The 13,524-nt window shown below is 42.3% G+C and overlaps 1 protein-coding gene across 1 annotated transcript in view; it reads left to right on the top strand.

The window, feature by feature from the left end:
• The first annotated feature begins 392 nt into the window (after positions 1-392).
• RASSF3 (Ras association domain family member 3) overlaps positions 393-13,524 on the top strand; it is a 100,940-nt gene continuing 87,808 nt past the window's right edge. Inside the window, exon 1 of the mRNA XM_064283927.1 lies at positions 393-600. Within this exon, the coding sequence (XP_064139997.1) occupies positions 490-600 (111 nt within the window). The 5' untranslated portion in view covers positions 393-489. The remainder of the gene's footprint in view (positions 601-13,524) is intronic.

Here is a 13,524-nt window from a genome sequence, read left to right as displayed (position 1 = left end):
CCCTCCCCAAAATGCGAACCAGCGGAGTAGGGGGCGGGCGGACAGATCAGAGACGACAGTTTCCGGGAGGTTGGGGAAGCGATCCAGGGCACCGCACCACTCTACGCAGCTCCCGAACCGGGTTTTCCCGGTTGCACAAAAACGGTTAAGAGCCGAGCGCCTGGCAGGGGCGGGCTGCGTCGCCCCCACCTGCGGCCGCCAGGGGTGGGGCCGACCGGACCGCCCGGCCCAGGCAGGCCGGCTGTGGGGCGGGGCCCCGGAAGGCGGGGCGGTGGACGCACCGGGGCCCCGGCAGCGCCAGGAGTGGGGTGGCGAGGCAGCGGGAGGGGCGGGACGGCCGGGCTGAGCGGCGGCTGCAGCTGTAGCAGGACGGCCCGCCGGCGCTTGGGGGCCGCGCGCCGGGAGCCTCGCGGGGCAGGAGGGCGCGGCGCCCCCTGCTTGGCCGCCTGCGCCCCGGAAAGGCTGCCTGTACGCGACGGGACCAGCAGCATGAGCAGCGGCTACAGCAGCCTGGAGGAGGACGCCGAGGACTTCTTCTTCACCGCCAGGACCTCCTTCTTCAGAAGAGCGCCCCAGGGCAAGCCCCGCGCCGGTCAGCAAGTGAGTGGTGCGCTCGGAATGACCCGCGCCCCATCGCTCCCTGGGGTTAAGCGGTCCCGGGCCCCCAGACTCCACGTGGCTCCGTGGGGTCGCGCGGACGATACTCGCCGCGTATAGCAGGCGGCCTCCGAGAAGTGGCTTCTGCCTCTTTGGATCCCGGGAACGTGCCTCGAGTTTGTGCATGTGGGCGTGCTCGCAGGGGGCGCCCTGGGTGAGCGAAGGAGGAGGAAGAACGCGGAGGCTGAGGCGCCCCCTCTTGCCTTCCGCGCCAGATGGGCTCTACGGCTCTGCCCCGGGGCTGCTGGTGACCGCCGCCCTCTCGGCGGAGCCGGTGCGCTGAGCCGGCTGCCGGGGAGCGGTTCCGAGAGCGATTCTGGTGCCCCGGACCACTCCTGGTGTTTCCCCCGCGTCCGGGGAACGCCCTTCGCGCCCCCGTGGATAAACGGTTGGGTCGGCGTGCCAGCCCCTACTCTTAGTCTTCTCAGTGACCAGTGGCCCTCTGAGTGCCTTGGCGGGGGGGTAGTGGAACCGGGTAACAGCAAGGGGGTAGCCGCGGTGACCAGGCCGCCTCCACCTTATTGGTCCGGGAGCGTCTTGAGGGAAGCCGAGGGCCTGACGACAGTAGACGATCAATAAATGTTGGTCGCGGGAGTCAAGGTTGTGCGTTTCCTGTGAAGGCAAGTTTATAGGTGCCTAGAATGTTTTGCAGACAAGTTCTGGTGCTAGGTAAATATGAGCGCTCGAGCTAAGCTTTAGGCCGGTTTCTTCCTTTTTTGGAGGAAGCATGCCCTGGGAAGCATGACTTGGGAAAAGATGGGAAGGGAACTTGGATCAGTTTCGCCGGCCGTGACAGTGTTTTTCAGGGAGGTTTTCCCAAAACTGAATACTTCGGCAGGACTTCCAAGTCTGGCGCTTGAACTCGCGCCCTCCAGGCCCTGGGAGCCGCACCAGGGAGCCCTGCCAACTCAGCCATGCTCACATCAGATTAGAGAAGTCTAATGGAACAAATTTGTTGCTCTTAAAAAGCAGCAGGCACACCAAACATTTCTAACTGACTTAGTCCTGGAGACTAGAAGCAAGAAAAATCGTTCAGGGGCCTGGATGATGAGTTTTAGGGGGTCGGGAGGCAGTAATCTTTCAGGGTTTCCTTGCCAGACCTTTTAAGTTTATTTAACCACGTTCTGAGCTCAGATTTCTTTTTAAGATTCGGAAGTTGTAGTCTTTTCAACCTCTTAAGTTTCAAACTAGAAGGAGGGGGAGAGGGGACGGTTAAGGGCAAGAGTGAAGGCAAGTGCGCTTATTCAGTAACAGCAGTTAATTCAAAGTGAAGTTCTGGTGTAGTAGTTTTTCTTTGTTGTTTCTGAGGCTTAAAGGTGCACACTATTTATTAGTCTCTTTGAGTGATCTCTTGTCTTCCGTGCAGTGTATTCTAATGGCATGAGATTTCTGTGAAGTTTGGAAGCCAGAAACCAACCTATAGCCCCAATAGGTTATAGAAGAATTGCATTTTGGGGGGACTTTTTTCCCTTGGCCCATTTGTTCCTCTCTATTCTTTCTTTCCTTTCTCCACTCTGTTTTCTCCTTCCTCTTATGTTGCTGTTACCATTTGACATGCAGTTGTCAGACAGGATTATAATAGTTTGAAGTTTATTCCAGAAGTGCCTGGTAATCTCCAGTAACTTGCAGGTTCTTGGGTTCTCCTGATGTGAACTGAGAATCCTTCAGTGCTTAAAGATAAGAGCATCGATTTTTTCCTAAGTGTATGCACTTACAGTGTTTCTGTGTTACACTCATTCATTTATGTAAGTCATTTAGCATATGTATTATGCTCGTTCACATAATATTGTTCATTTAGCATTTAGAACTAGCCTACCTTAACGAGTGTTTCCAAGTGTTGCGCTGAAAATCAGGATTCTAAGGTCTAGTTCTTTGCTTGAAGAGGTAACTACATGTGTTCTGAAGCTTTGTTGCCTGTATACTTCCCCTTTTGACCTAACACATGCCAGGTCTAGAGATAGGACTTATTTGACGGGTGAAGAAAGTGTTCTAAACTTTGAGTCTTAGATGGAATTTTGGCTTATTTAAAGAAGTGACTGAGAGAATCTTTTAAATTCCTGCTAAGATTTGTGAGTTAAGGAAGTAAAACATAATAAATACAAAGCAAGGCACTCTTAATGTAGAGCATTTCTGTCACCTAAGGCTAGGCAAGCCTTCATTGTATTGTGCTGGCAGTTATAAGGAAAAGATAAGCACCACTGACGTATAATGTAATATAATCTTTTCTCTAGAGAGATGGAAAGAGAATTGTTGCCATAAGAGCTCTTATTGATAATACTGGGTTTTTTTGGTACTGTACACCTGGTGGAAAAGCTGGGAAAACTCTTGAAAATATCCAGAGAAAGCAAGATGTTTGTGGTCAATACAGGATGAGGAGAAAGGTGGGGGCAGAAGAAATCTTTCTTCTCTTACCAGGCAACGGAACATATCCCAACTTCTGTCTCCCAACTCCTTTCCGTCTACAACAATAAAAAAAAAAAAGTTATTTTCCTTCTTATTTTGGTATCCTGTTCTCTTGGAAAAAAAAAAAAAAAGGAAGAAAACAGTTAAAAATTCACTTACATGGGTGTCAAGTGAATGAACATATGGCCTTTTGTAGCCGTTTGAATGTCACGTTTGTCACTGTATCCTCAGGGCCTAGACCAGTACCAGTTGTTGCTCAGTGAATACTAGTGACTGAATTAATGCTTTCCTGGTTTGATAATAATTGGCTCTTTGTTGTTTTCAAAAATCTTATGATTCTTCCAAGAATCCTCTGAAGCACTAACCTAATGAAAGGTGAGGTGCTGTTAAGCGATCACCCTGAAAGGCCCACACTTGGGGTAAGGGCTGGAACTCAGATATTCTGATACAAATCCCAGTCTCCTTTTTGTTGCTTTATCAGCTATAAAAATAATTTAAAAAAATCCGTTTTCATTTGGCAAATGTGGACAGCTATAATTTAGGAGTTGCTTAAAATTTCAATCTGCTGCCCTACCTATAAAATCCTGGGTGGCACAGACGTTTTCTGGAGTAATGCTTAAGAGCTACAGCTGCTAACCAAAAGGTCAGCAGTTCAAATCCACCAGGTGCTCCTTGGGAACTCTATGGGGCAGTTCTACTCAGATCTATAGGGTCGCTATGAATTGGAATTGATTCGAAGCAAACAAGGTTTTTAAATTTTTTATTAACCAAAAGGTTGATGGTTTGAACTTACCCAGCAGCACTGCGGAAGACAGGCCTGGCAGTCTGCTCCAAAAGGTCACAGCCTTGAAAACCCTGTGAAGGAATTCTACTCTGCACACATATGGTCACCATGAGTTGGTTGTTGTTTCAAGGAGACCATAGGTAATAGACAGTTCTGTAGCTCATAATTTGCCTATTCGGGTATTCCAATAAAATCAAACTACCTATGGATACAGGACACGTTCAGGACACACAGAATGGCCTAGAATCATTTATATAATCTATTGGAGCACATCTTGCCTCATAGCTTTTTCTTCTTTGGTATTTAACGGGAATAAGGAAATGGGACACTGATTTTGATTTAAAGTATAGTAGTCAAGAAGTCTTGAAAAGCTTGAAATTGTCTTCTAAACCATACACAGCTTTTAAAATTTTTTACTGAGGGATTGTTTAGTAAGGCAGGCTTGTGAGATGCCGTGTACCAGGCCTCAGATATCTCCCTTGGTGTTTTCTTCTTCTCATAGTTTAGATATTTTTGCGGCTCTTTATTTGGTTCTGTGTCTTATTGTTAGAATCAACAGCAACGAGTCCACTGTTTATTCAATATTTCCATTAGAAGTTTTGGAGGTGGATCACGGTGGGCAAAGATACTTTGGCTGTAACTTATACTAACTTTTAATCTTTTAATATGTTTAATGTATAAACATATACATTAGTCATTTTGCCTTGTCCAAGGTGGTTTGGGTCACTCTAGGGTCACTATGAGTCAGAGTGGACTCTGGCATCAGGTTTTTTTTTCAAAGGTGATTGGTACATCTCATCTCCTTTTTTGATATAGTCCCTTTTTTACACAGTATGAATCCTTTGGAATTTTGTCTGTTTGCTTAGGACTCACAAAGGCATATTCCATTAACTGAATCTCAAAAGACAATGGTCACTGGTCTTATATACCCTGATATGTGAACAGTGCACTCCTTGCCACATTCCTCCTTCTGGCTAACTTGCAGGATTTGGAATTATTTGGAAAGCAGTGACACAAAACATTTATGAAAAGAAAGGCTAAAAATATCCAATAATGTGGTTATTCTTTTTAGACTTCCTTTGGCAGTGAGTGCACGTCATACTGTAAACATTCTTTTTTCTGGGAGAAAAAAAAAAACAAAAAAACGAGGCTGACCAAATTCTTTTCAGTGTGGCCTCATTACCAACTCTTAGCCCTAGCATCAGCCTTTGATTCCCTCTCAACCTCCCAGCATAAGTAGCTGTTCTTTGAAAGGCCCCAGTTCAAGTTTGCATATTGGGTTAACTCCTCATTTGGCCCAAGGGGCACTATTAGCTAGTCAGTCCTTCTGAAAGGATGGTGGAAAGACGGAATAGGATATATGATTAAAAAACAAACAAACCAAACTTGGGGCCATTGAGTCGATTTCAACCCATGGTGGCCCCACGTGTTACAGAGCAAAACTGCTCCATAGGCTTTTCTTGGCTGTAATCTTATGGAAGCAGATCACCAGGCTTTTCTTCCTTGGTGCTGCTGAGTGGGTTTGAACTCCCAACCTGTAGCTTAGTAGTCTAGTGCAAACAGTGTGCGCCACCCAGGGACTTTGGATATATGACGTTGTTGTTAATTAAACTGATAGAAGTTTCCTTTAAGTACCTAAAGGAGCAAGCTCTTTAAAGGTCCATTAGAGAAATGTTTTAATTTGTCCATTTGGTAAGCTTTAAAAAAAAATATCACTACCAAGGCTGGAGACTGTTTTGTTCACTGCTCTGTCCCCAGAGCCTAGAACAGTGCCAGGCACATGGTTGTTGTTAGTTGTCCTTAAGTCATTCCAAGTCATGTTAATTTTCGACTCCTAGACCCCGAGTGACAGTAGAACTGCCCCATAGGGTCTTCTAGGCTGCAGTCTTTAGAAAATTTTTTTTTTTCAGTCTTCACTGGTGCAGACCTCCCGCAGAGCAGCTGGGTGCGTTTGAACCTCCAGCCTTTCAGTTAGTGGCTGAGCACTTAACTGTTACACTACCAGGGCTCCTTGGATATATGATGCATACATGCAAAGGAGCTGATCTTAGAGGAAATACATCTGGGTTTACTTAGCCTGCTTGTGTTCAAAGTCTCATTGAAAAGCTATATACATTGCCTAGTAGGAAGTTTTTATTCTTCCCATGCCTGAGCAAGCTTTACCTATATCACAAGGCCCAGCATATTGCTCACCCTCTGATGCAACGTCCTTTAAATAGTAGAAGGTAACTGGGACTCATATTAGCCGTCTCAGTCTCTTTCAGAATCTAAGTGATTCTCTATTTCAGCTCCTTCCTCCAACCTCCTTCACATGTTAACTTAAGTCTCACCTTTTCAGAGATGCCTCCCAGAGCCTCCAGGCTAAAGTAGGCAGTCTCTCTCCCCTCTTGAAGTCTTCTGCTCTTTCCCTTCATAACAATAATTATAACTTGTAATTATATATTTTTTAATGCCTGTCTCTCCCAGGAGACATGGGGACAAGAGACCATGTTTGTTTTATTCACTGCTTGTTTACCCAGCAGGTAAAGTAAATGTGTCTGGCACTTAGTAGGCACTCAGTAAATATTTGTTTAATAAATGAAAGCCTGCTCATAGGTTGTCCCTATACCTTATGCTGTTAGTTTTCTGTTACATACAAGTGTACACATTGTTCCCCCTTCTCCCGACCAAACCTTTGGCCGTCATAGTTATAAACTTAGTAGGCATTTAAAAATGGGTGATTTTGATGATATGTTATGATAGCTAGGTATAAAAAAAAAGGTATAACTTACTTTATATACTATCCTTACCCCACATTTTAAGAAAGCCTATCATTCATTCATTCATTTAGTCAGCAATTTATTGAGTACCTATCACTCAGAAGTGCCTTGAAGACAGGCCTAGCAACCTGCTTCCGAAAGGTCACAGCCCCGAAAACCCTATGACTTGAGGGCAGTCAACAACAACAACCACCACCACAACCATGTGCCTGGCACTGTTTCTAGGCCCTGGGGATAGAGCAGTGAACAAAACAAAATCTCTAGCCTTGTTAGTAATATTTTTTAAAAAACTTACCAAATGGACAAATTAAAGCATTTCCCTAATGGATCCTTTAAAGAGCCTGCTTGCTCCTTTAGTGTATTAAAAGAAAACTTCTAATTGTTTACAGTTTTTCAGGAACACACGTATTGTGTAAAGTATGGTAAAGCTCATATATGTCTATTTAGACTAACATGTTAATGGAGAAATGTTTGCCTGTAAAACAAATCGTATTTACCTATTGACATTTGTCATAAAATTGTAGATGCTGTGTTCTAACAGAAACATTTTCAAGGATGTAAAATGTACTAGACAGAATTAGGAGCCCTGATGGTGCAGTGGTTAAGATCTTGGCTGCTGACCAAAAGGTCAGTTGATCAAATCCACCTAACTCTAACCAGAGTTAACCAAACTCTTCTGAAAGGTAAATTTTCCAGGTTTCTCTTAATAGTTTAGTTCCGGTTTGCACTATTAGTGGCTGGTCAAATGGGTTTTTTTCAACTTGTTAATTTTTTTTTTTTTTAATTAGTGGAGAGGGCCAGATAGGCAGTAGGAAAGATATCAGAGCCCATGAAAAATTATTAAAATGTGAAATACATGTAAAAAATGTTACGGTTGGTGCTGAGATAGAAGAGCCACGCTATCCAATATGGTGGTCACTGGTCATGTAGCTACTGAGCGCTTGGAAGGTGGCTGATTGGAAGCGAGCTGTGCTGCAAGTATGAAGGGTACGCACTCAATTTTTGGACACAGTATGAAAGAAAAAAGAACATAAAATAGCTGTCAATATTTTATATTACATATTGAAATGACAATATTTTGCATATATTGGGGCAAATAAAATTACTTTCACTTGTTTATTTTTACTTTTTTACAAATGATTTTTTTGTTGAAAATATACAGAGTAAAACATATACCAATTCAACAGTTTCTACGTGTATAATTCAGTGATGTTGATTACCTTCCTCAAGTTGTACGACCATTCTCACTCAGCCTTTTCTGAGTTGTTCCTCCTCCATCATTAATTCACTGCCCCCTAAACTTCCTATCTAATCTTTCGAGTTGCTGTGGTCAATTTGATCCCATATAGATAGTTCTTTAAAAGAGCATAATGCTCTCACCTGTCTGTTTTTAACATGGCTGTTGGAAAATTGAAAATTACACTGTAGCTCTTATTGTATTTCTCCTGGGCAGCGCTGTGCTAAGCAGAACTGGTAGCCCTCCCTTGCCAGGGGCTCGGATCTTCATTGCCTAGGTGGCTGGAGATGTGGACTGTTGGGTACAAGCCAGGCGTGCTGGGGAGGTTTTTCTTTGTAAGGGGAAGTTGCCCTTTACTGTTATAGTTTCTTCTCAGCCTATCTTGGGTCACGGATACCAGCATTTTAGGGTTGTGAAACTTCTGTGTTGGGGCACTTTCCTCTTTTTGGCACATATGAGCTGGTAGGATGAAAACTGTCGTAATGGCATCCTAACTCCAACTCCTGCCTTTAGTTTACAGAGAGACTAGTGCTCATTACTTTACAGAATATTAAAACAGCAAGCTTAACGTGCATTTTATGGACTGTAATCAACTCGACGGCAGTGGGTTTAATTGCTAAGTGCTGCTACAGGAGTCAGTCAACTAAGAATAATTTACTAATTATATATTGCAGCACTTTTAGTTCTTTTTCCAGATGCTAAACAAAGTGAGATAATTAGAGGAGGAAAAAAAGGATAAATTTGGAAATTAATTGGAGACCAGAAGAATAGATTTAGAAGATCTTGGATTTAAGAGTATTAGAGTGTAATCAGCTGAGTGTGTGAAATTAATGTAGTTTGTGCCAGGTGTGTGTGTCTGTGTGTTAGTATTGGTGAAAGTAGTTTTCTAAATTCATTTCCCAAATATTTATCGAATATTTACAATGTGGTAAAACCTCCGAGGTGCTAGGAATTCAGTCGTGAAGAAAATAGAGGTGAAGCCTGCCCTCATGGAGCTCAGGTAGTGGTCTGTGTAGGCCATCTCTCATCCGTGCTGAAGAGCAGGACCTTAGTTTAAAAGTTGCCCCATCTTTGTTTTATATACTCTAAAAGAATCAGTGTTATTTCTCATAAGTATGCCATTTTTCCTGGAAAGATTTTAAGCTTGGGGCTTTATGGATAGCTAAAGCAGTATAGGAGCCCTGTTGGTGCAGTGGCTAAGAGCTCAGCTGCTAACCAAAAGGTCAGCAGTCAGAATCCACCAGCCACTCCTTGGAAACCCTGTGGGGTAGTTCTGCTCTGTCCTATGGGATCACTATGAGTCAGAATCGTCTGTTTTTTTAAAGCAGTATGTGCGTTAATTTTTTAAAATAACGTCAGTGCTATAAAAAATGACATGAGAGTTTGGGGTGGTACAAATGGCTGATAACTGAAAGATTACAGGCTCGAGTCCACCCAGAGGGATCTCAGAAGGAAGGCCTGATGATTGACTTCTGAAAAAAGCAGCTATGGAGCACAGTTCTACTTTGACACATACGGGGTTGCCATGAGTTGGAATTGACTCGACTGCAACTGATAATATAATTCTCATGCTGTTGAATTGTTTTCTGGTCTTTTTCATTTATCTGTTTTAGATACATATAATCTTACTTGCTCACAAATTTCAGTTATACTCTTTAAACTTTGAATTATGGGATACTGCTACATGACCGTAGCTCTCATTTTGATGTCTACATTGTATTTTATTGAGTATGCAGACCATTATTCCCCAGTATTGGAAACTTCGGATTTTTCTAATTTTTGCTATTAAGAATAGCACTGTAGTGAACATTTGAGCATGAAGCTGTTTCCGTTATGGCTTAAATTTTTTAGGATAGAAGTACAAAAGTGAAATTTTACTGAATATGAGGTAGAACTGTTTTTATGGCTGTAGTAACATATTGCCATGTTTTGGTGACATTTTAAATTTATTTCATCTTACTCTGATCAACTTTGATCATCGTTGGCTGTAACCATGAAAACAGAAAAAACAAAACCCGCTTCACTGTTGTTTAAGTTGCATTTCTTTAGCTAACAGCGAACTTCGTATTTTTCTGTACTTCTCTGTGGCTCTTTCTCTTTGTGTGACCATTGCCCATGGCCTCTGACCATTTGCCTGTTAGGTAATGCTCTTGAGAGAGCACTACTCCTGAGCACTAAGCATATTCAGCGAGGCAGATGGTTCCCTTTTTTGTGGTCAGCTGAACATCAGGTTATTTTTTGACTTTCTGTTTGTACGAAAGGGCCATTACATATTCTGGTATTTTGAAATACTTTAGAATGTGTTTCAGACTGACATCACTGAAACTTGGAGCAAAATACTTGTTACTCCTCTAATTACAACATAGGAAAGGCATTGCTAAGAAGGCATCACCGTCCTGTGAACATACTGTGGCAGAAATTGGGTGGGGAGTTGGATGATGTGTCTTTTACTAACAATAAAAAAAAGGAGTGACTCGAAGTTCCTGTTTGTCTTTGAATTTTTATAAGTTTTTTAGGTCTAGTTTTTTAATCACCCCTGTAAAATGCAGAGGAATCTTAAGTTATCTTAAAAATAGACTAGGTAGTGAAAAAAGGATGTTAGGGCATAGTACAAAAAACCTTACCCACCAAAAAGTGTCTTTATACTGTTTACTGACAAACTTACTGTCTTTCGTTGCAAAATTACAGTTAGGACAGAATTGGCATCACTCTGTACTTTAAGCTTTGTTGGCACCTCTCTTGAAAATTGTTACTTAATCTGATATGCTGATAACCTTGTCAGCTGATTTATCTTCTTTTAGAATGTTTTTATCAAGTGACTTTTTAAAAAAGGTGTGAAGAGTTATTCCTGACTTTATTTATGTATAATCCCTCCCTGGTCCCCGTAGTTTTAGACAACCAAAACAAGCTTGCAACGAAAACTTCCCACAAGTGCTTGTTTCAAGGGATTTTTTTTTTTATATTTTGCTGGCTAGTCATGAAATTTGTGTGTATATGTTACAATTCTCAAACAGCAAAGTAAACAAAAAAATCATGAAAAAAGAAAACAACATAGCTAAATGTTTTACATGGGAAGAAAAGTACAATACCAAAATTAAGTTCAGTACCCCATGTTTTACAATTAATAGAGCATTCGGAGGGAATTAATATACAGTTGATTTTAATTTCAGTGGAACTTTGATATGAAAAAACTTTTCTAGGTTTAGGCCTTTAGTTAGATCTAGGTTTTTTTTTTTTTTTTAGAGAGGAGGTGAATTAGGGGTGCTTTTCTACTCTGTCCTGTGGGGTTGCTGTGAGTCAGAATCGACTCAATGGCAATGGGTCTGGTTTGATTTTTTTTTTTTTTTGGCTGTAGTGAGTGATTTCCCAGCTATGGGAAAAAGTCAATATTATGTAAATAGTTTAAGAAGGAGTAATATTAATATTGTCCATTTAAGGCCTGTTTCTGTTTGTTTAAACAGGCTCGTCGATTGCTTTTTCTTGCCAGTTTTCCTTTAGGGGGGAAGTACTGCCTTTTTGAATCTTCTAAAGTTTGCAAATTGCTTTCCTGCTTTTCCTAATGACCAGCTGTGGTCACGTGGTGCTGTCCGCTAGCCTGAATGTGGTGGTGCTGCTGTGCTGAGGTGGGGGGTTGATCCTGGGCTGTCTCTTAGCCTCTGCTAGGGAAGCTTGTTCTACAGAGGGTACCCAAAACATAATCATTCCTGCCATTTGGTGGAGAGGGTTTGAGTAGGTACGTCACGTAGGGGAAGACGGGGTACCTTTTAAAACGATAAGCCTAGCACCAGTATCAACAAATGAACTTAAAATCCATTCCCACTGGAGGTAGACCTCCGTGTTCTGTTACAGTTTTAAACTTAATTTTACAGTGGATCAGAATATCTTGAGGTGAGGGCTAAAAACTCTTAATATTGAAAAAGGTAAACAGGATTTTGTCATGAGCTAATAAAAAGGTAAAAAAAGGTATATGTTCTTAATTCATTGACTGATTGCAAGCAGCTTTGTAAGGTACCCTGTGTTTAAATAAATTTAAAGCCTCTGTTTTCTCATCAGTAAAGCAGCATGCCTGGCTTTTATAGTAAACCAAAAACCAGCCAACCAAACAAACAAACAAAAAACCAAAACCTGTTCCTGTCCAGTTGATTCTGGGTCATAGAGACCCTAAACGACAGAGTAGAACCACCCTATAGGACTTCCAAGGAGTAACTGGTGGATTCGAACTGCTGAACTTTTGGTTAGCAGCCATAGCTCTTAACCTCTGCACCACAAGGGCTCCTGGCTTGTAATAAGCAGTGATAAATGTTAGTTAGCAGTTGGCTGTCTTTAAAAGATTCTACTGCCTATGGTCATGTACCTCTTTCATTGGAGGGTCCTAGTCTGTATGGAGAACTGACAGTGGTTGAGAGATTTGAGGTGAATTAATAATTCCGGAGTCCCTGGGTGGTGCACATGGTTAAGTGCTTTGCAACTGACTGAAAGTTTGGAGGTTCAAGTTCACCCAGAGGAACCTCCGAAGAAAGGCCTGTTTGGTGATCTACTTCTGACAAATCAACCGTTGAAAACCTTGTGGAGTACAGTTCTGCTCATGGGGTTGCCATGAGTTACGTTGTAGGGAAAAAAAATAACAAAATTTAGTAAGGCAAAAAGAAAATTTTATCCGGCATATATTCAGAAAGGCAAAAGTGGGAAGCGGACAAGCATGCTGCCTGAGCCATATTTGCCTGAATTCAAGGAAATATTACAGAATACACAAAAGTGGGAAAACGGACAAGCATGTTGCCACAGCCACGTCTGCCCCAGTCCAAGGAACATTACAGAATTGTCAGTATACGTTAACATTACAAATGGGCTTCACCTTTTCACAGATTGCGTAGAAACTGTGATCTACATTTTGGATCTTCTTTCTCAACAATCATTGGTACATGTTTCAGTGAGGACAGTAAAGAAAACAAAACAGAACAAAACCCTTGCCATAAAGTTGATTCTGACTCAGGGACCCTATAGGACAGAGTTTCCAAGAAGCGCCTGGTGGATTCGAACAGCCGCCCATAGCTCTTAACCACTATGCCAGCAGGGTTTCCAAGGACAGTCAGGAGGGTCTTTATTGGTCCAGCAAATTTTCTATTCACTCAATGCTAATAGAAAAAAATAAGAGTAGAAAGTCTTGTGTTTTGTTTGATTGGCTTACGTGAAAGGCTCCCTAAAAGATACTTTCCAAGATGATCCTTGCTATTGTCTTTATACCTCAGGGCCCAGTTGATGTGTCCTTGTGAGTCCTAGTGAGCCCAGCTGCAGCTGGGGCACGTTCTCTATCCTCAAGGACAGGGAATAATGATTCCAATATTATTTTCTAAATCAGTTGGGATCCACTTAAGGCAACTGGTTTGGTTTTAGTACTAAATAATCCAGTCGAAAGAGGGAAAGATGGCAGGAAATCAGATGTGCCTCTTTGAAGACTGTGTTGACCAAAATGAATTGGGAGTCTCAGTGTAATTGATTAGGAAAGATCTTCAGTCATTTTTGGAGGCTTCACTTTTTTTAGCCACATCACTGTGGCTCCTTTGTTCTGGTAAAAGAGCAAAGTTTCCTCCTGACCAAGCCCGAGGCCACCTTTCACAAACACGTCTTCTTTTTCCTTCAAAGAGCTCCGTCCCTGTGGTCAAGCATATGAAGGTATGATTCTT

The sequence above is a fragment of the Loxodonta africana genome, chromosome 4 (genome assembly GCF_030014295.1).
Source record: "Loxodonta africana isolate mLoxAfr1 chromosome 4, mLoxAfr1.hap2, whole genome shotgun sequence".
NCBI lineage: Eukaryota > Metazoa > Chordata > Mammalia > Proboscidea > Elephantidae > Loxodonta > Loxodonta africana.
Note: the sequence above shows the minus strand (reverse complement) of the source record. Positions and strands in the feature narration are given on the sequence as shown.